Source organism: Bradysia coprophila, unplaced genomic scaffold (assembly GCF_014529535.1).
Source record: "Bradysia coprophila strain Holo2 unplaced genomic scaffold, BU_Bcop_v1 contig_297, whole genome shotgun sequence".
NCBI classification, from domain to species: Eukaryota; Metazoa; Arthropoda; class Insecta; order Diptera; family Sciaridae; genus Bradysia; species Bradysia coprophila.
The window spans coordinates 5,436,472-5,460,565 of NW_023503555.1; the positions used below are offsets into that span (position 1 = coordinate 5,436,472).

The 24,094-nt window shown below is 33.3% G+C and overlaps 1 protein-coding gene across 8 annotated transcripts in view; it reads left to right on the forward strand.

Moving 5' to 3' along the window:
- LOC119078436 (neuronal acetylcholine receptor subunit alpha-7) overlaps nucleotides 1-24,094 on the forward strand; it is a 171,381-nt gene that overhangs the window by 123,492 nt on the left and 23,795 nt on the right. For 5 of the 8 annotated variants that reach the window (XM_037185954.1, XM_037185955.1, XM_037185950.1 and 2 more), the window contains 4 exons: nucleotides 151-331; nucleotides 4,446-4,521; nucleotides 9,608-9,802; nucleotides 10,109-10,195. In XM_037185954.1, coding sequence (XP_037041849.1) covers nucleotides 151-331; nucleotides 4,446-4,521; nucleotides 9,608-9,802; nucleotides 10,109-10,195 — 539 coding nt within the window. Of the gene's footprint in view, nucleotides 1-150; nucleotides 332-4,445; nucleotides 4,522-9,607; nucleotides 9,803-10,108; nucleotides 10,196-16,454; nucleotides 16,542-24,094 lie in introns of all 8 variants that reach the window. The other 3 variants (XM_037185953.1, XM_037185952.1, XM_037185956.1) reach the window with 2 other exon arrangements.

A 24,094-nucleotide genomic window follows, 5' to 3' on the forward strand; every position in this document is an offset into this window, starting at 1 on the left:
ATAGCCAGTTTTTTATGTCCAATATTTTTTTGGTTAAAATAAAATCAACCCCTCGACGATGCAATAAAAAATAATTTAAAAAAACCAAAAAAAAAAATCATCGCCCGAAAAACATAAAAATTATTTTGCAAATTTTTATCAAAAATACAGTGCGGATGAGGGATTCGATGGCACGTACCACACAAATATTGTGGTCAAGCATAACGGCAGTTGTCTGTACGTCCCTCCTGGTATCTTCAAGAGCACATGCAAGATAGACATCACGTGGTTCCCATTTGATGATCAGCATTGTGAAATGAAATTCGGTAGTTGGACGTATGATGGAAATCAGGTAGGATTTGAGTAGCTTACTGATGGGGCTAAAATTAGTTAGGCAAAGAGCCGCGGTAAAACAGAGATAAATGGAAAAAAAGGAACTCGCATAAGATTGCGGTCGTTCGGTCGTCAGGAATTCTAGATCGTTTTGTAGCTGAGAGCTTTGTACTCGACTGAATGACCGGTTTGCAGTATTTCCAAATGGATTCTTTTTTGTCAATGTTGACAGATCAAGCACAAAATATCTTAAGAAATGAGAAACTGTAGACATTCCTATCATTCCTTACACTACCAATGTGTTGAGTCAATCTAACTGATAAATTTTCTTTTATCAAAGATACCTGAGTTATCTGTCCGTCAAGACCTGGACGGAGACCTCCGCCAGTCATGCCCATTGTGTGCATTTTTGTATATCTAACTCTCTGTTACTTCTGCAGACCAACCTGTACTAGCTTTGCTTTCACGAATTTCCAAAATTTTCAAGAATTTTGAGAATTTTCAAGAATCAATATCACGAAAATATGCCGTATGCCTGATGGACTTTTACCTGATCGTGTTACGAGACATACATTTTTAGTTGGGGAGAATCTTATTAGTTACCAGCGCTTAAATTCTGATTATGTTGGAAGAATGTGCCGTTCCCTTACAAAGTAACAAAGGACAAAGTATTAAAAAACTAATGGTTGGAAAGGCACTTGACCTATGGAGTCGATAAACTAAAACCGAGAGAATCTGTCCCAAATGAAAACGTTTGGATCACCCTCAAGCCAACAGTGGCAATATTTATCGCTCCAAAAACTGAATTTATCGTTAAATGCTAATTTCCCTGTTTCAGTTAACTTACTAGATAGGTCTGCCATACGGTTTTTCATAAACATTTCAAATTCCGTCGACAGACCGGATATGTGTTTTTTTTTTTTAAATGTGCTTTTTCCCTTCCCAACTGTCCTCCGACATTGTGGACGTATCAGTTCGAATGTATATACGAATTTAATTGGAATAACAAATTGTCCATGGACTTGCTGTGTGTGTATATATGGAAGTTTATACAGAGGACATTAAATTGCCATTTCAACTCAACGAAATGATTTCCAATAATTCTGTATAATAACGTTCTGGCGTAACAGTTGAGTATAAAGTGCACCGAGTTATCATTTCATTCGACATTAAATTCGAAGATTGGTTATGCTCGTTAATTTTCAAAAATCTCATCCGACTAGTAGATTCACAAACGACTTCAATTCCAATTTCATAATTATTACGGTCTACTACACACGATCCATATATCAGTGCGAGTATATTTTTCCATTTCCACCGACAAACTGCGACAAATCTCTCAGATTAGAGGAAAAACATCCACCAATGAGAATTATTGTCTTCATTTATGCACACTTAAAAACTAATGACACACATAATTGTCATTGTACGGAGAGAAAATATAATATCATTTCCAAGAGTGTACATAAATGAAGAAATTAAAATGTGTTTTGCGCTAATGGAACCATGTGAGGATGAATCAACATCGTAATGCCCTATTTTGCATGAAGCGACATAAATTACCACAAAATAAGGCGTCGTGAAAACTCTTACATATAATATAGCAAAACAGACAGCAAAAGGAAAAAAAAAATTCCGAAGAAAATTGAATATAAAAGCAGTGAATTTTGCATATCAAAAAAAGAGCACCAGAGAAGAAGAGAAGAAGAAGAAAAAACTTTTATTTTGCTATGTAAATTAGTGAAATTTGTTTAATAATGCGAGAAGAAAAATAAATTTCATCAAAAAAATGAAAGGAAAAGTTTAACTTACGTATACGGAACGAGTGGATATACATTCATTCACACATCTATAGCCACACTCTGCTACATATATATGTGTGTACATTCAGTTTCGTCGAAACAATTCCTTTAATCTCCTTTCTTAGTTTCCATTTTCGACAAAGAGACACGATATAAAATAATATACCGGATCCCGTGTAGAGAGCACACTATATATATAGGGATCTCCTGTTATTTTTCATTTTATTTTAGAAAATGAGCTTTTGTTTATACAATTTTTCTTTCCGTTTTTTTTCCTTTTGTCTAAATGAAGGAAATTCTTGAATGTTTCCTTGACGAAACGAAAACAGAATGAAGAATAATGTTAAAGCTTGTTAACACCTTTAAGCGTGAAAAACGTTTGCTCTATGTATATGTACATGCATAGATGTACAAAACATTCTGCTTAAACAAACATAAGTTTATGCATACATGTCACGTTATATACTCATAACACGTCCTACAATCATATTTGGGTTGCCTGTTTCTTTTCCATTTAACCTTGCATTTCTTATAAATAATTCCACGGTTTGCATAATAAAGTATCGCTGCTTAAATGCATAAAGGTTTATGCAAGCTGTGTCAACAAGTCTTAAAAATGCAGCTTTTCTCATCTGTGCTATGCATATATAACACTGGATCAGATTCTGGTATCAAAAAAGAGTTTTTCTTTGTTATAACGAATACGTGTATCCATTTATGCCGTTACAGCGATGGATGGTTTGGGGAAGGCGTTATGATGAGGAATTATATGACGTTTTATTGTCAGAAGATTTTTAATTTAAAAATTATAATCGTGACAGTCGCTGAAAATGAGGGAAAATTTAATTTCATTTTCTGTTATGTCCAATCAAGGGATGTAATCCGGGAGAATTAGTTTGAAGGACATTTTGGTGAAAATTTAAATGGAACGTTGTGAAGCACAGACAGACAATTGTTAGAAGAAATTATAAATATTAATGGAAATAACATGATTTTTGCACAGAGAAAACATGTTATTGTCTAGTAGCCAATCGCTTTGTAGATTTGTTAGATTTGTAGAAATCTGAAACGAATCATAATTTATCTAAGGCAGAAACTCAGTTCTGATTTCGGGATTGCATTTAGTGGGTTGATCCAGATCCTAAAACACCAACACTTAAATTTTTAGAATATTAGTTACAATGATGCTCCGAACAGATCGGGTTTATCTGAAGCTGAACTGAGAATGCCTTAACTGAACTAATTTTGAACTGAGCCAGTTTTGAACTGAACCAGTTTTGAACTGAACCGGTTTTGAACTGAACCGGTTTTGAACTGAACCGGTTTTGAACTGAACCGGTTTTGAACTGAACCGGTTTTGAACTGAACCAGTTTTGAACTGAACCAGTTTGAAGCTGAACTAATTGTGAACTGAGTCAGTTTTGAACTGAACCAGTTATAAACTAAACCAGTTTTGAACTGACCCTTTTCTGAACTGAGTCTGTTCTGTGCTGGACCTGATCTGAACTGAACCTGTTCTATACTTTCAGCTGCTCTAGTAAGTATTGCCATGTGGGCCACCTTATGACTGTAGCCGCTACAGTGTAGCGACCTTAATTCACTTGAAACCTAAATCTATTGATCAGGTCAGGTTTATCTGAAAATCAGGCAATCTGTAACCTGACCTCACCGGTTTGGTTTTTAAATTATTTAACGTGACTTGAAACTTCAGGTAATACTGACGCTTCCCACATTTAACACAGATACTTTCGCTTGATAGAAAATCAGAAGATCTTCAAATATATGTCTATAAATTCTGAGTCACATTTACTACACAAAATAAAATATCTGAAATGTTCATGAATATATCCATCAACGTTTCGCAAGGACCTGAACCAAACCACCACATTTAAATCAACCGGTGCTTACTCATCTACATCGGTTGATTTACAGCGCATAAAAGCATAAATGTCCCCCCAAACCAACGAAATATTATTCGGTTTTATTGACTGAAACTGTAAGAGCCAATTTTGAGTATATATCGAGACTCTTGGTCTGGTTGGTATTGGTATTGTGTTATTTTGTTGAAAATATCGTAAAATTGCGGAGTAACTGAATGGATGATGAAAGGACGAAATGAAAAACGTTAAGACGATTTATGTAAATCGATCGAATATAAATCAGTTCAATGGCGAAAAATTCACTGCTTTTACATGTCAATAGAGTGTAACGGTTTTTTATATTTGATTTTGGGTTCCGTTCTTTATTTTCTTTCTTCTTTTTTACTTTTATTTTTATTCGTCTCTTCAAAGATCACATTTTTTTCTAATTCTGTATATGAAATTTTCGTAGCTTGATTTGGTGCTAAAATCTGAGGAAGGCGGTGACCTTACAGATTTTATAACGAATGGAGAATGGTTCCTTATAGGTAAATAAAAAACAACTGGAAAGAGTGAAGAGAAAACTTATTTCTTTCGTATATAAAATGTGTATGGTTATGTATAATTTTACCAATCAATGTGTTTACCAAGTCTCTTAAAAAATATGTGCTTAATAGATATATACGTTCATTATTTGATTTATTGTATTAGACAAGTCGTTTTTTTGTTTATTTTGTTCATCAAAAATTAAAAACAAAATAAGAAAGAAAACTTAACTTAAATTCCTAACGAAAATCCCTTAAAGAACCTAAATGGAATTAAACTAAAAAAACAAATTAACAAAAAATAATGAAAATCAAAAATTGTATTTAGTGAGCTCATGTTTATTGAGAGTCGACAATGCCTCTCTTCACATTTTACCCAATATTATGATTTCGTATTTAGTTTTTATTTTTAAATTAAAATATAAAAAATCATCATTTAAAAAAACAACAACCAAAGCGCCCTTCTCTCCATTAAATCACCAAGCAAATATTAATTGAAAATTAAAACAAACATTCACACAATATCAACAGTCATTTATTATAATTATAAAAATATCTATTGAACATTTATCGAAAATTTGTGTATATTAATATATCCCCCACTCCCACCATATTTATGTATGGCCTTCATCATTTTAACCAATATGGTAATATGTTCAGTAATATTTTTTTTACTCTGTAATCTTGATCTGTTGTTTAAATAAATTGAACAATAATTTAAACGTTTTATTAATTAAATCAGAAAATTAATTTACGAATAAACAATTTCATATTTTAATTAGATTTTCCGTTTTTGTATGTTTTTTTTGGTTGGCTATATGTCTTTCAAGCTTTCACTTTTGTAGTTTATCCACACCTCTCATCATGTAGGGTAGCCAGAAATTCAAAAAAATTTATAATATGAATGCCGTAACGCAGCACAAAAAAAAGGTTTTCATTCACTTTTTTTTAATCTTCGGAAACAATTGGCTGATGTAGAATTTGTCCTCATTTTGGAGATTTTTGTTTATCTACTCCATCAATTCACCCTACATAATCACCGCAAAACTATTTTTTCTGGAAGCCTTATGCATTACCTTTCATATGACACATTTTCCGGCTGAAATTCGAGCAAATGTAATTTCGGCTACAGGTGGAGTGAAGTGATAAAACCAGACACTATTTTTCGAAAAGGATTTTGCCAAATTTTCCCACATTTTCCTAGATTTTCCTTAAAAAAGACAGCGATAAAACCTATGTTACAACGGATAACAAACATACTCTCGGCAACATAACGTGAAGCTTCTAAAAATCAAAAAAAAATCAACCACAACTTTAACCGCAAGAATGTAATGGTTTTTTTTTATTTAAATCTTCAATACATGTTAAAATTAATCCTAAATTTGTACCTGTACATGACACAAATTCAACCCATGGAGTGGATACTATTCTTAACAAAAATTACCCTACTCTATTTATCCAGAACCATGGAAACTGGCCTGATTCAGGAGAATCAGGGGAAAACATTAACTATTGTTTTTTATTCTCATTCGAAAGAAGATAATAAATCTCGTCCAATGCTTGGGTTGATGGCAATGTACCGAGCACAGAAGCTGAATTTCCACTTTGAATGTCTATTGATAGTCTCTGCAAGAATTGTGTCCTGTGCAAACTTTTGTGGTTTCTCGAAAAAAAAGTTGTGGAATGATGAGGTCACGTGAGTTGATGGGGTAGATGAAAAGAAACTCCAAAATAAAGATTCCTAAATTTTGCCTCGACCGATTTTTGAAGTTCTTTATTTTATTTTTGTGTATTGATAACATTATCTAATCCACACCAACCATTATATTCGAAATACATTTGTGTGGGATTACCAAACTATGATTACGAAAATTTTCAGATTTCTGTCTACCCTACTTGCATGCTACCGACTTATTTTCAATGCTTTTGAATGTTTTATTAGAATGCAATTATTATATTGCCAAGAAACTAGCTCATAAGATTTAAATAGGAAAACGATTCCAACACGACATTCGAAGGAGAAAGCATCGAGAAAGTGAGATTTTACATGAACACGATTTCTTACTTCGAAAACCATGGAACTTGTCAGAACTTTCTTTTTTCACCTTCTCAAAAAGTCGCTTCATAGAAAATTTCATTTTATTACCATTTCCAAACGGGTGTTTGGGGTTACATAGACGACATTTTACCAAGATTTCAACGAAATAATACCTCAGGGACTGATTGCTGCTGGATGGTTTCGGATGTGGTACGACTTATGCAACTATGTAAGTGTCTGATATGAGTGCTATATTCTCGAGAAGTGTGTGTTCGTTCTTTAAGTGAACAAAATGTCCTTTAATTTTTCAAATCATGAGGGTTACACCGAAAGTTCATGTAATGTGCAGACATTTTCTAACGACCAATGACGCAGAGGTGTAATAGTCGATCTTTTCACTCGGAATTGGATTATTATTACGATTCAGATTCTCCATTTAAGTTATCCATTTTTTATGGAGAACAAATTAATATGTCGGGAGATGGTGTTACATCTGGTTTTTTTTGGAGCATGCAATTTGGAACACATGGTGTAGTTGTGCGCTGGCCGAGGGTGAACCATTGAAGTTGCAACCTATGCCCAATTGTCACATTACCCGATACGAAAATCGCTTGTTCTACAACTTTGATTTTGCAGTCCTAGAAGAGTGTAACCGAGCGTAGCACTAGTGTATATTCAGTAACGACACATCGTACGAAATCCAAATAGGAGTCAAAATGTCAAAACTAGTGCTTTGGAATCAAATAAAGAATGGAATTGAAAAATAAAGTTTTCGTAGGCTGGTTGGGTGTGCCTGACAAATTGAAAATTCAAAAATTTGACTTATCAGACTTGTCAACGAAAATTTTATTTTAAATTGCGTTCGTCATTTGAGACCATGCCTTCATTTTGATCCAAATTTTGATACTAGCTACACAAGCAACACCCTCAAAATGAAATTGCCAATTTTTTTCCCCTAGGCTATCATATAATTATTGTTGTCGTGGAAGTGGAACACTCCTATGGCAACTATCTTTTTCCATTGTGCAACTCTCTTTTCCGCATGTAGCTCTTTTGCAACTCTTTTAGATGGTTTCCCCCTTGGCGTTCCAGCTGCTGTGATACAAATACTTAAAGCCTACCATAAAAATGCTTACATTCCACAACGATTGACCTTCTTTACGATGGAATAAATGGAGTGGAATGGTCATTAATACACATTGAATGTCCGAACGACAACCGCATTACATTATTGTAAGCCATGTAACTTGATACACAAATCAAGAAGTATAACATGAATTCAAGCCTTCATATTAACACATTGTGCATAAATTCACAACAGTTTCCATTGACATTTTGCATATTGCTAAAAGTTAAGCAATTGAATAGCTCCGAAAGTTCTTTTCAGTAAACTATATCCCATTAAAATAGTTTCCAGAGTTGCATACCGCAATATAGAGATTTTAATACCTAAATATATGATCTCGAAGGAATTGTATGTCTACATACCGTCTGTACATATACCAATCTCGTATATATACTTATACACGCTCTGGTTATGGCATTATTTGTGCATTAAAACTATAAAATGAATTTCCCTTCAAAATTGAATCAGAAAATTTTTGCCAACATCCGCAGTGAAAGATGATATTATGTTTAAGGGGCTTTACGAATTGGAAAATAGGCAAACTTGTAAGGGACTGAATGGTTTCGGTTAGTGGTTTATCACTGTAACAAGCCCATGATAATGATCTTAAAGAAACTGTTTCCTTGGCATTGAAATGGTGAGTAAACTGATTATTTTGATGATTTTAACATTGTTATTCTTTGTAAATACGAATCATGTAGATCGTAAGTATTATCAACGAGAAGTGACCAGATGGCGTATTTGTAGACAAAAATGTGTTACGTGCTGATTATGCTAGGAAAAGTTCGAACTCAGATCATTCAAAACTAACTATAGCTACACAAAGCGACGCGAACCTCATTCTTTTGTTCTTCTGTCAACTTTTTTTTTACGTAGCTGGGTGTAGCTAGAGTAAGTCAATTGTCTTAATGAGAACTCTAGTCCGACGATTGTATAGTTTGCGGTCCGCCTTCCGTTACACATATCGCTGCTAGAACAGAACTAAATAAACGCCAGACAGTCATGCTTTAAGTTTGCATTTAGATACTCCAGGCTTGGACTGACCCTATGGACATTCAGACGATGCCTTAAGGGCATTATGATTTTTTATATAAAGGAAGTGCCTTCTACAAATTTTCCGAACCCAGCGATGCAATCGTCTTGTTATATCCATCTTTATCGACAAAGACGATAAAAATAGTCTTTGAGCTCTGGCCAAGGCTTTCATATATAGCAAAATATGATGTTGAAACAAATGAAGTAAAATTTCATTTAACAGAACGCAAACAGACTAATTTATTAAAGGAAAATGCGCAAAAAAAGACTGCTCACAATAATGACGCAGCCAGTAAAAAAGCGATCTTTTCTAAAATTAAATTTACAATAAATAAAAATCATCTATCCTGCTTTTCCCTAATGTGCCCAAAATACAGGCAGCGTTTCCACGTTGGATAGCGATTGAAATTCGTTGCAAAAGATAGTCCTTTGATCTAACCTCACCAGTTGCCTTTTTCATTAATGATCCAAATTTGTCCACAAATTTCTTCGTTTCAGGACCCATGCAACCTAATGTCTCGAAAGCAAGTAATGAAGTAAAAGATTTAGTATGAAACACTTGAAGATAATTAAAACAATTGCAGTAACAGAGCTAATAATAACAGTACGCTTGTCAATTGGTCATCTTGTCACATCTCTTGTAGAACAATATTTCCATTGTTGACTGTTTTATGGCATGTGTGTGCGTTTGTAAATGATAAAACAAACCAGTTGTAATGTATCAAAGCGTCACGTGTGTGTACCCTTGAAATGAGTGTCTCCCCCGGTCTCCCTCAATGTGTGTCCGTGTCGATTGGTAAAATTTCTTAAAAGCAGCAATAAAAAATTTGAAATAATTTTTCAACGAGAACTATTACATCCTTTCGTTTTTTTCATTCAATGTGTTTTAGGAATGCCGGGCGTTAAGAATACAATAACTTATGCGTGTTGTCCAGAACCTTATGTTGATGTTACATTTACAATACAAATTCGACGACGAACGTTATATTATTTTTTTAATTTAATCGTACCATGTGTCTTAATTTCATCAATGGCCCTACTCGGCTTTACACTCCCACCGGATTCTGGGGAAAAACTGACATTGGGTAAGTGATTTGAATAATTTAACAAAATTAATTTATTTTTAAAACAAACTTGTGATGAAACTTTGTTACAAAAAAAAAAACGATTGTGGAACTCATAGAAAAAAAATGAGAGTATCATAGAGTGATAGACTAATTGACATGGAAATAATTTAATGAAATCTTTTCAGAATTGGTAAGACTGTTCGTTTGATATTCCATTATCAAACCAAGCGATATTTAATTTCCATTAATTTTACGAAATTTTTTATTTAATTTTTTTATTTTAATTCTCTTTTGGTTCTGTTTATAAATGAATTACAATTACAGGAGTAACTATTCTTCTATCGTTAACTGTTTTTCTAAACCTTGTTGCGGAATCAATGCCGACAACCAGCGACGCGGTTCCTCTTATAGGTATAAGAGATTAGGTTGTGTTTAATTAGATTTTAATCGATAAGACAGAACGAATAGATTTTTCTTTTTCGTTTGGATTTTTTTCTTATTATTTCACCCTTATTAGATGAACTAAAAAAAAGAAAAAAAAAGTTTTTCATATTTTTGCGTTGAAAAAACAGTTTTGTTGGATTCCATGACAAAACAAAAATTTATGAAAAATTTTCCGCTGAATTGTGTGAATGATTAGTGTTTCATTTATGTTTTCAATGTTTTTATTTTCAATCAAAAAAAAATATTTTTCTTTTTTTTTCTGAATTTAATACCCATGACACACAGTTGCATACATACATCCAGTGAGTGTAAACCAGCCGTGTATCATGGTGTCATTTTATTGAATTCAAAAAAAAATCCAAATATTGTTTCCTCCATCATATTAGAACAGTGAAAACTATAAAATTCAAAATCCAAAAATTTGTAATTTGAAATTCGTTGAACATTTCCATATACGGCATATTTATACACACATTATCGATTTCAACTAATTTCAAACCAAAAAATCATTGCACATGACAGAAACGTATGTAATATTTACATGCTTCAGGAACGAAATGCGTACTGTTCAATCGTTCAAGCACTACTTTCGCCACCTTCAGCATGTAAAGGAAAATACATAACTAATAGGAGAAAAATCATTTTCTTTTCGAATGTTAATCTCGGATTCGCTCAAGGCGGAAACAACTAGACAGAAAATCTGGTCCCACATAATTATATTTCCTCTTATCATTTGCTAATCAACCCAAAGCAGGGCCTACTTTCAAGATTTTTTCCTCATGAATCTTGAAATTCTTGAAAATAAATTCCAGAAATTTCAAGATTTCAAATTCTCAAAATTCTTAGTTCCAGAGTTTTCATGATTTTCGCGAATTTTCAAGAAATTTCCGTCCTAAAGTCCTAAATATTTCTAAAAATAGGTCCTGATACCTATTATCCAGCAATTTTTCCTTATTTTCAATTCCTATTGAATCTACTTTGTCGACTATCTGATCTACTTTAGCTACAATTTGATCTACTTACCAACAGTTTGATCTACTTTACCTACAACTTGATCCGTTTTAACAAAGAGTCAAATGATGATTTGATTAAATATCAGATCTATTTACCTTCGGTTCGATAAAATATAATTAAAGGTTTCATCTAGTTGTTTCTCCCTCGGATTCGCTTGGGTTCAACATACATAAACTGAACCTTACAATTTTCCTTCCTTAGTTATGTAAGCAACTATTATCACACTCGGGTATGTAATATATATATCATCAACCTCCAGTCAAAGCTTGAGGCACTCGTGTGATAAAATATCGTTAAATTCGTGGGCTGTAGTCAGGGCCTATTTTTAGGAATTTACATTCACGAAAGAGCATAAAGTTTTTAAACGTTTTGTACCACAATGCCACGACGAAATGTCGCGGTAGGCCTCCATTGTTTTCAGTGGTTGTTCATAAATGAAGTCCATTACGAACATGTAATTTTGTACCTTCCGTACACATCGTCAACAATTGTTTAAATTATAAAATTAAAAAAAATAAATTTGAATGAAAATGAAAACATGGGACGTCAGTGAAATTTAAACATGACTTTGTTTCAGCTGGTTCAATCGTACAAACAGCAGTTTTGTTTGTTGAACTGAACCAGTTAGCAAACAGCTGAAGCAAATTAGTGTCTAAATTCCACTGACATTCCCTGTATTTTCAGATATTGAAATTTCGTACGTACTGTTTCAGAAGATGACATGATCTTCATGTACTATTTCGCATATATTCAATAAACCCATTTCGTTTTGCCTAGACATTTATGGGGATTTTAATCCAAAATCTGTATTCAAAGATTCCTCAAAATAGGCTCTGACAGTTGGACATCTCGTAACACAGTTGTTAATAGAAGTATCAGATCAGTGATACGAGAAAACAAATCACAGCCGTTGCGTCATAATAAACTATTTTATATTCGAACAACCACACAATCAAAATGTGTTCCACCAATATGATTAACATTTTTAGCAGCAGGGATTATTAAGAAACAAAAATGCCTTTTATTACGTAAAGTCTTCTATATATATAATCTGGCAAAAATCATGTAATTGTATATTAATGGCTACTACACCTGGGGTCATACATATACGAAAATCTCGTCCATTCTATACACACAATATTATTATAGATAGTATAAATAATGAGGTATACGGTTAACATCGTAAATCTAATGAACAAATCAACTGTGTCTAATGACTTAGTTGGGTATGGTACCGAATTAAATCAATAAAAAGGAAAGGTTTCTTGTGGGCCGCATGAAAGACAATATTCTTTTTCATTTAATATTCGACATTTAAGTTCCTACAAAGTTTTGTTATCAAGTACCGTCGTAATTTTCCGTGTAAACCTTTAGACTTTAAAGCTTTAATGTCTGAAAATTTGAATATGGCTTCTGCCCAAAATTCTTTTTTTATTTCGTGGTGGAATACAATTGTCTACGCGCCACTCAAGCATCAGGAAGAACTGAGAGATTGTTTCTTTTGATTCAAGCAAAATAGCAAGAGATGCCAGGATAGAGAATGCCTAATTAAAACGTTTACTCCTTAAGCTTGCAAGTTTGCTTAAGTTTGGTTGAAATTTATCACGCAATCATTTACGCCAATAAAAGCTCGCATCTGAGTGGTGAAATATTCCTCTTATTTAATGATCCTTAAGTTAAGTAAGATAAACAATTCTCCTCTACTCAATTTGTCTACGACTTCTTCTCTTCTAAAAACTTGAAAACCCATTTCACGGGCAAATGGATTCTGTAGTAGCGAAACAATATTTTTGGAAGTTAAACATTTCAGACAAAGAACAATTCAACAATTCTGCTACAGAGACATATCGTAATTTCAGGGACTATTTTTGGGAAAACATTTTCCATATTTTCTTGAATTTTCCCCACATTTTCAATATTTTCCTTAAAATGTTTTTGTGAAAATTTGTAAAATTGTGGGAAAATTCGAGAAAACTCAGAAAAATGTTTTCCCGAAAAAAGTCCATGTGTAATTTCCAAACCTATATCAAGTTATGCTCTACCATCACTTATATGTATTGGTTAAACGTTTCCGGCTTACACAACAGACACTGCATAATTTTGTACTGTCGTCTTAGTTCCATTTAAGCTTTCGACAGCTGAACGAGTGGAAAACTTAATTATTTTCGCACAACTGCGACTCAGTTGTTCCTTTTTAATTCCAACTAAAAAAGAGCTTAAGAAATTTGTTTACGAACGAAAACTTATTTTGTGCACTTCAGTTGCGCTTTTGATGGATCACATGAGCAACTTTCCGTAATAATCATTTCGTTTGAAGTGAGTTTTTCCACGAAGAAGCAATCTCTCTGTTCGTTGTATAACATTTGAAGAAACCACTTTTGCATTTCTTTAGAATACAAAATTACTTTCTGAAAACCGATTGCATTGATAAATTAGGAAGTAGAACGGAAAATAAATGGCTTCGTCTGTGTAACGTATATTGAAAACAGACAATTTGTTCAAGACGAGACTAAGTTACATGATTTATGTCGCTACCGGTTTCATGTTATTAAAGAAAAAAAACAATGAAGACGAAAAAAACCTTTTTGCAGAACAAATTCATCCACTATATCATAAAATGCCCTAGGGAGCAAAATATTGTCATAAAAATTGCGTTGTGTTCGTAGACAAATAAAAAAAAAAAATTCTACAAATTAATGCTTCTGCTGCATTTCAATGAAAAACAGAGAAGAATCAGCTGTCCAATTATTTATTTGTCGGTTCCACAGACATTTCACTTTAATCACGACATAAGCCATTGCTACTCTACTTTCCATTCAAATTTTTGCGCACAAATTTGGCATTTTATTGTCATTGTAACGGTCACCACAGCCAATTTTTTTGGGACACTGATCACATCCAGCCACAGACTATCTTATTTCAAGCGTCTTGATATAAGAAATTATTGTTTGGCTGGGGCTATTTTTCGAAAATCCTTTTTCCAATTTTTCATGCATTTTGCTACATTTTTCCGACTTTTCTTACATTTTTCCAAGATTAGGAAACTATGAGAAAATCTAATTTTTCTAATTTTTCTAATTTTCCAATATTTCTCCAAATATCATTTTTCTGTAAAGTTTGGAAAATTTTGAGGAAAGACGGGAAACTCTAGGAAAAATGGTTAAAAAATGGGAAAACGTTTTCCCAAAAACAGTCATTGTTACAGACTTGCGGGCTGAGAGAGAAAAAATGTTATTTCTCAAAATTTAATCTGGCCTGTAAAAGCCACTAGTGTTGTGGTTCGATGTGGATATTATCGGCTTCATTGTCACATACATTAACTGTCGTTTTAGAATGGCGTCATACTTTTAGCTAAGGACTATTTATGAAAAATCATTTTCTCATTTTTTATCAATTTTCCGGGTTTTTTCCGTTTTTTTTCTTCATATTTTCCCAAAAAATGATTTTTAAAATTTGTTTCGAAAACTGCTTTCCCGACAATAGTCTTTTTTTAGTTGAGATTTGGGACTCCAACTGAATTTTTGAAATTTTGAAATTTATAAACTTTCAGCAAGATAACGAAATCGTTTCCACAAAAATAAGCCTTCCGTTGTATTTGTATAGTAAAGCGTAATTTTCATCTAACATTAGATGTATTTCAAGGCTATAAAAGCTGAATTATGGTCAAATAAATGCTCACCGAAACTTCTTGCTTTATATACAAAACTGAAACGACTTTCACCATTCTTATTTACTCAGATGCTAAGTACAGCACTTGTCTCATAAAACCTCTCAAAACAACCCGCGAAAAATATTCCATTTTAAATTTTAGTACATTTTTCCCAATTACTGCTTCATCAAAGCAATCAAACGGTTCGTCCTTAAGAGAAATAAAAAAAAAAACTTAGCGACTGAGTTCGTCCTTCATTTTATATTGTACCACGGTGAATAAATTATTTTCACTGTTTGTTTGTCGCAAACAAAATGTGAAAGCTGGAACAATACGGTGTCGTCGGTCGTGTCGCCCATCACCGTACGGCTAAAATGCTGATTCCTTACGCAAACTTTTCAGTTTATTTTTCAAATTGAAAACGATTTTCAAAACGCATTTTCATTTAAATATATTTCCATATCGAAAGTTTAAAGAATTTCGTTTGTTTCTTCTCACTTTCTCTATTTTCTTTCGATATTGTGACCGGTCGAGTCACACTTTACCGGTCACGATATCAACATTTATTTAGTTTTTATTTTTAAATAAAAATGAACAAAAACGACTGAGTCGTATCCTTCATTTACTTTCTTAAGATTTTTTTTGTGTTCATTTATGTTTACTAAAGGATTCATTAAAGTTTTGGTGATGAAACTGAAACGAAGAAAACTTTTTAAGTTTTGCCTTTCCTAGATAAATCAAAACTTGCAAACTTTGTAAATAAATTTTAAACATTCAGTCAACCTATATTATACCATAGACTGGAATATATAACCAATGTTTACATAATATTTATGAATTTGTCACCATAACTTGACTAATCTAGTGGAATATTATACCAGAGAAACACAAGCGTCATTGATACTTGGTACAAGAGAGTAAAGCGAAATATTTATATATTTGTTTGAGTTTAAGTTATTTCCGTTCAAGTTTAGTTTATAAGATTTAATTAATGAAATATTTAAACTTTCAGGTAATGTGTAGTAACTTTGTGTGTTATTTAAGAGCCTTTTCACTAAACGGGAATCACTCGACAAAATTTTTATTATTCATCATCAACCGTAAATTAGAAATTAAGAATTTTTTGATTTTTTCATCTCCACCTGTAATAACTAGAAGCGTAAATGAGTAATGAAATATTTCCGTGTAACTCTACACATTTATGTACGTCACTCGCAAAGTACTTCAAACGATACCGTTGAATATCGTTGAGTCTACAAATGATCGTTAAAATATTCTAACCACATCATGCGATAACAGTTTGATACAACAAAATTAAATCAAATTCGTTTCAAACCACATATGGCCGAAATGATTCGACAAGGTCGACAAAGATTTTAATTTTAAATATACCAGGGAGAGATGTCCCTCCAATGAGTGTCGAGCCGGATGAAACATTCTCTCGTCAATATACAAATATACAAAAAAAAAATTAAAAAAAAAAAACTTTCGCCGCAAAATGCACACATTCCACAATGATGTTTCTAAACAAAAAAATTTTTCTTTTTAAAAATTCTTTTTCAGGGGTGACAATTCTTCTATCGCTAACGGTGTTTTTGAACCTCGTTGCTGAGACGCTCCCGCAAGTTAGCGACGCCATTCCACTGTTAGGTAGTTCCAACCATAACAAATTTTTTGTTTTGATTCATTTTTTTCTCATTCATTTTATGTCCAACTTATTCATTCATTCGAAACTCGAAAATAATTTTTGTTTTTGATTATAATGGAAAATATTATCAAATTATTACACAAATCGGAAAATGTTTGCGAACGAATAAAGAGAATTGTATGCTGGAATGCATGAACATTTTATTATATTATGAATGTAATTTATCGCGAGCGAACGTGTTAACGCGTATAATATAGTCACTAATTTTTACATTGATCATGTTTTCGACACAGGAGGAATAACAATATAAATTTCGGTTAACCATTTACAGTATTATTAATCGAGTATTATTTTGTTGATATGTTTCCAATTGAATTTATATTTTATTTCAAAAGGTTTTTGCTTTCCTTACTCAGAATGTCCTTTCCGAAAGAATCTACAAACGTTTTCCATATTTTAAGTGATTACACTCCCCTATGAGTATCTGTATCTCTCAATGCTTACTTTTAGGAATTTTAGATCCGAAAAATTCCGAAGAAATTATGAAAAATTCTGAATTTTTCCTTCGGAATTTCTTCAGAATTTTTCGGAACTAACAATTTCCAAAAGAAAGTCCTGATCTCTCTTCATCGTATTTGTTTTCATTTAAATAGTTAAATGCTGACTATTCGAAACGAAGCTAAATCAATAAAATTTTCTTTTTCTTTTAATACACTAATGTGACGTCAGCCGTTTCTGCACTTAACTATTCAAATGAGATGTGGAACAAATATGGATCCATTAATGAGGCACCAAGCTTCTACAATGTAGTGGTACAACATACCAGAAGCGCGCGCTCTAGAATATCCCTTGACACTAAATTAGTTTCTCTAAAATGTCAGTTGACTGAGCTATCCAATGTTGGCTTGTGTGGTAGCGTAACCACAATATCTCATGTGACAGAATGTTCACTGATGAAGCGAATAAGAAAATATTTATTTCTACTTCGATTATGATTCACTAAAAATGTACATGAAGAAAAATATGACTAAGCTCTTACTTTGGTCGTATCTTTTCCCTTGTCGCCATGCCATGAGATGTGTTTTTTTATCTTTCAAGAACTAAAATTTGCATTGCACTTGTCTCTCCGTTCGAAACAGGAGAAACCAATGCTCTGTTAAGCCAAAACACCGCATCACATATGTGGGTTTGCTTTTAAGGCCAGGTTAAAGCGTTAAACATCGCAAATGTTTACGTTACGTGTAAGGTGGCCTTAAGGAGCTTACGAAAATTTTAAGCTTTTTTTGTATTACTGAAATATTCCACTTTTCTAATGGTTTCAAATGGAATCCAAAGATAAGCTTAAAGCTTTCAAACGCTCTCCAAAGCACATAAACAATGTGATGATTGGGATGCATGGTCGACGACGCCCTAAAGGCCTTTTTAGTATCAGTTTGAATTAAAATCTTCCCAAAAAGTCTTCGTTCTTACACCCGGGCCCCATCATTTTCACAATCCTCATCATTGTCTTAAATGATAACAGTTCTCCAAACGTTTGTAAATGGATTTATGTGTTGCCCTATGATGTTTTAACCTGAATCTCTGTTGAACATTATAACTTTTAATATAAATAAAACGATTGACTGTTTGTTCATGCATTGCACATACGAATTCTTGTGTGTTATGTATGTTATAATTCTTGTTATTTTTTGGATTAAAATTATTCATTTTTCATTTAAATATTTACGAATTGAAGCAACTCCTACTCATAATCGTTTATTTTAATTGTTGATTTGCTTTGTTTCAAAAACCGAACCGAATATTTTGAGGCTTTTTCCATATGAAATGAACTTTGACCCATTTTGTTTTGGATGATATTTTGTGCTTTTTGTAATAGAACAAAAACAAAGTGACTGTAAGACCTACAGTGTAAGTACATTTTTCGATTGAGAAATTATTCATTTTTTCGAATTTTTCTTTATGATTTTCCGCAGACAGTGTTTTTATTGTAATCGTACGACTAAAATTCTTTGGTTCCCTTTTTCATTATAATTTTATATTACCAAATTCTAATTGCCTTCCATTATTTTACTTAAAACTTTCAACCATAAAATATATTTTTTTACTAAAATAAATCGAACAAAAATTTCCGTTCCATCCGAATGAAAACTTGCATTCTAATAATTTAATGGAAATTTGCAACTAAATTTTCCGAAAACTTTGCAGATTAATTACCAACTTTTGTCGTTCCGTTCACATTATACCGTTTTTCTTCATGTATCGTCGATAAATTAACCTTTTTCTCTAAGAACCAATAAAAAAAATTAAAAAAAATCTTGAGCTTACTTCAAGACTATACAGACACTCCATAATGATGCAAAAATTAAATAAAAAACCGTATACATTACCGGACAGTTTCACAGCAATAACATTTTACTCGTTTCACACCAATGCAATAAATTTGCCGAAAAGCTGTTTTACAGACGGCCTCAATTTATCCCCGAAAATGGAATGGCCTTTGATATACTTTTCATGATTCGTAAACAATTCTGAAACGAAACTTACGAATGTTTTTTGCTCGTTTCTTTGCTGATTTCGTTGACACAGTGTCTCAGCTATAAGAGCGCCGTATACATATTTTTATGGTCTAACTTTTAGCGTCTAAACCAGCACTGAAATCGTTATTTTTTGTTTGTTTGTTTGTTATTTGCGAATATATAAAGTTCTAAGAGGGGTGGTGTTAAGGCTTCATAAAATGTATAATGACCCTGTGACATTTAGACTCTTTGTGTCAATCTGGAAATAAATTCAATGAGTTTTGGTCCATCTTATCACAGCCACTAATCACGGTCCCTTTTTTTAATGTCCGATAAACAGCTGACGGTGGTATTTCGTCCGTTTCTTTTCATTGTATAGAGCTCATTGGCCTCTATATGAACTTTGAGATAAATCATCCGTTTCCATTTTGGAATTCTGGTTCTGTGTTATAACATTTGAATTTGTAAGTTATATGGACCGAACGATGGTGTAATATATATTGTTGATTGTACATTTTACATTCTCTACAATACCTTACGTCACACATTGTTCGATTGCTTATTCCCACATGAGGTTTCAAAGCACGTTCATACAAAGGAAATAATCACATTGCCGCAAGCAATTAAGCTGCAATGGAAAGGTGTCATCGGTAATGGCTCAAACTTAAAGCTGTCATTCATTGCTTAGCCTTTTACATATGGCAATGAATAATATGCTGTGTTATATGTTAGGACAGTTATCGAATCTATTACTTCATTATTTGATCTGAGTTTTAAAAATCTTTTACTTCAATTGTTTCGACCTGCATTTTGCTATATATGACGACGTTAACCAAAGCTTTAATTTGTGTCATCGTTCTCGATAACAGATGCCATCAGATTTGAATAAGCATCATACTCGTCAAGCTTGTTTACCGAAAAGTTCTCACCACTACTTGAGTTCTGAAGAATTCGCAAATATTTTCCCAAGACTCAAAAATTGAAGTCAAAAACAATCTCTATAACATCCCGAGAGTAACTTACCGGAAAATTGAAATTGGAAAACAAACAACCTGCGACACTGCATCCAAATCCAAAACTTTAAACATAATTGCACTTTAACTCTTTTAGTTCTCTATTTCGTTTAAATCGTGTGCTTGTCGTCGCTTGTTACCTTTTTATTCGGTGCAGAGAGTATATCCAAACGAGATGTGAGGGAGAATGTAGCCGTCAATGTAGCACATCGTTTCGAATGGATCATTTTCAAGTAAATACATTTTTCCTGTTACAAGTTAATACGGGACCTGCTAAGTGAATATAAAAAGTCTTTTTTCCCAGCCACTAAATTTCTTTAACTTCTGCGGTGGCATTGTCACACAATGTTCATAAAATTTTACTAAAATTTAATAAAATACCAACTTGACACAGTTCTGTCGCCTCAGCAAATTTCGCAACAATGTGTCAAACATAGCTAATTATTATTATAGCAGAAGCGGGGATAACACATAAACTTCCCATGCACGCACCTAATTCTCTGTGTATGGTTTGGAAGCATAAGAGACATAAAATAAAGTAATTTAGTCTTTTAGTGGAAGTTTTTCGTATATGTCATGCTGTCATGCATATATGTTTCCGTAATGGAGCATTTGAAAACCTTCTGGCTTTAATGGTCTCAAAGTTTTACACTACTTCCTATCCCCGACATACACACAACCAACTATGTATTCATATACATATGAAAAAGTGAAAGTGAAGGAAAATTGGGTTTTGCGAAAGTTTTTTTTTCTATGAAAATATTTTGTTTAGCTGTCCGTCCATAACGAAATTATGAATAGGCCAGGGAAAGTGGCTGTACCAAATATACGAACCTAGAGAAAAGTTTGGTCGAATCGAAAATTTTAAGTTGTACGGTGAAGACCGAAAGTTGTAATCTACCGGTTCGCTTGTGCGGTCAATGTGGTTACAGAAAATTGTTTTTCTGTTATTTTGAAAAGATACGCACCGCCACATAACAATCTCTCGGACAGAATTATATTCTCCATTAAATTTTCAAAAAAACAAAATAAACAGAAAGTTTCAGTTAAAAGTTTTAAATGGTTTTTAACGTTATAACCATATCATCAGCAGCAGCACAAAAAAACAAATACGATTTCTGTTCGTCTACTTTGCTATCCTATTCACTTAAATCGAAACAGTGGAATTGTTTTCATTGAGGAAAAAAAAGAGTAGACGACGCTGTCGTAGGGATTTCAGTTTGTCGACTTTTAAATTCTCAGAACAATATGCAGTATTCCCCTGGTAATTTGTTAAGAATAATGCAAAAATGCTTGCAAATTTATTTGTATTTTAAATCCACACCCACTTTATAGAATGGAAGTGCATTCAGTTCATTGAGTCCACTCTAATTTGTTTTATGCAATTCTGTGACGGAAAACAGTTTCTTGAAACAGTCATGATATCGTTATAAGGAAGGGTATTACGCGCAGGTTTAGAGTGTAGAAAAAACTTGTTGACACTAGTGCAAACCACTTTTTTTGCACTCAAATGTGTTGCCATGAGAGACTTCCACATTTTCAGGCCGAGATTTTAACCGCTAACCTCTCCTACATAGGCCACTGTTCATATCCTGAAAGACTAAAGTGCAATGCAAATATTACCGAACAAAAGTCCTTAACATTTGCCACGTCTCAACGGGCAATGGCAAAAATATTCTCAATTTAAGGATCGCTAGTCCTAGCTTCATGCATACGTGTGTTAAGCGAATGATAAGAAAAGTGTAACTCAAATCGAAAATTTTCATAGAAGATACAGTTACATTTTTCATATGATTCACTTAACATACCCATGTGTAATAAAGCTAATACCAGTCAGTTTCCTCATATCAAGAATGTTTTAGCCACTGCCTGTTGAGACGTGGCAAATGTTAGCGATTTTTGTTGTCGTTAACATTTGCATTGCGGCTGCTAGGAATTTCGCGCCATGTCATTCACAATAATTGACAAAATGACTCATTTTGTATAAGGACAATGTCACTTTGGGGGTTATTGTGAATGACGCGGCACGAAATTTCTCAACACCTATGCTATACAGTCAGGATTGCCAGAGTGGTTTGTGTCGTGTAATATATGCTTCCGTATTTTGTCATAGAAACAGTTCATTCCATCATTTAATAGCATCATACAAATAGTATACTGCAGCCTGCAGTATATTATCGCACACGATGTATTGTCAATCTCGGCTTCGCCTCGGGTTGACAATCTACATCTTGTGCGATAATATACCTTCATACGATTCTGTTGCATAAATAACTATTGTTGTTGCTTTCCGTTGATTCTATTAACTTGCAGTAAAATGTCATGGGTTTGACTTCTTCATTTGGTTTTGCGCATCGTTCTTATTTCGAATCCTCCTACAAAGTACAACCAGATTACCATTACGCAAATAAATGGAAGACTGGAATTTTCGTTGCTTAAACATTTGAAATTAATTTTCGTCTCAATGGATTTTGTGTACATTATCGTGCACACAGCAAAAAAATATATCCAAAGCTGCGGAACGTATTTGCTTTTACGAAAGTACGGCTAAACGCTTTACAAGTTTAAATACGACAATTCCCCGTTGTATTGTTAAGCGAGAGACCAAAGTACAGAAATAAAATGATTTATGCGTACACTTTTTAGCAACATTAGACCGGTCGTTTTGTTATTAAATATTAACAACAATGCCAGCACTCAGGGATGGAGGGTACGTTGACTCAGAAGCTGATTAATTTGTTTATTTTCTGAAAATGTACAAGAACGTTTCGTAATAGTTGCTTGTTGTATAACCATTCCGGGTTTTAATTCCGGAATGCACCAACACACTCTCACTATTACAGAAAAATATCTTTCAAAATACCCCAATACACACTCGATGTGTGTTTTCGCATTTCTTGTGTGTGTTGGGGTATGTTGAAATATACTATTTCTGTCTCTATAAAAATTCTCGAAATAACCAGATATCGAGGGGTTCTGCACTTCCATACGATACCATACGATTAATTCCGTTTAGTCCAAAAAGTGCGGCACCCATTGCCAAATATAACCTCTGAAATTCTTCATTCAATTCGAAGTACTAGCAGAAACTGGAGTATTAAAAATTCTTAGCATTAAACCGACACTGTACAACAGGCAACAATTTTTTCCCTATCATTTCAGCATATTATTCAAATGCCACAATTTTATGGCATTGCAAGACTATTCATGTTTATAAATTCGTTCTGTCTGGAATTCAGATTTATGTTTTAATAACGGAAAATATTTGACCATTGAAAGGTACAATAACTTCAACGAATTAATATGAAACATTATTGCGGTGCAATATTTTATGGTAGTCGTTATAGGTTTCATGATAGCTAGCCGTTAAATCATGGTAGATTAGGGCGGACTGAACCATTAGGTTTTTGGAAAATGAACGGCCTCAACATGATTATAAACCGTTCACTGTTGGGTCGGATCAGATCAAAAGCGTTTCTGGGACCGTCAGACCATTGAAGTGAAATGTTTAATAAAGTGGAAATGTTGGTGAGGAACTGTCAACGAATATTTTTAAATTTATCAGTACAACTTTAACTCTTGCGATACAGTCCCTTTCAATCAAAGTTTCAAGTTGCCTATTAGTCTAAAATTACCCGACCTAACCTGAACTTTCATATCAAATTGATTTTTGAAAACGGTTGACTCCAGGCGATCTATTCCGAGCTACAGCTAATATTTATGACAGTCCAATTCACGCGGTTAGTGCGGTTGAAATTCAAAATGGAACGTGCGGAGGTCTTTCTAACGTAGCATCATTTTCATACAATGAAGCGTTGAAATGCACTTTTCGGTTCACTTTTTCATCGAATCGTTCACTTAAAATGGTCCCAAAGAGTAGAACTACAATAAGCGAGACTATTATCGTAATGACCTAAAACCCTCCATAGGTTGTGCTGAAGACATGTTTAAGCATGAGTGAGTGATGTAATTTTAGGAACTGACCAGTACCTTACTCAATAATCGTAAAAGCCTAGAATAAGTAAT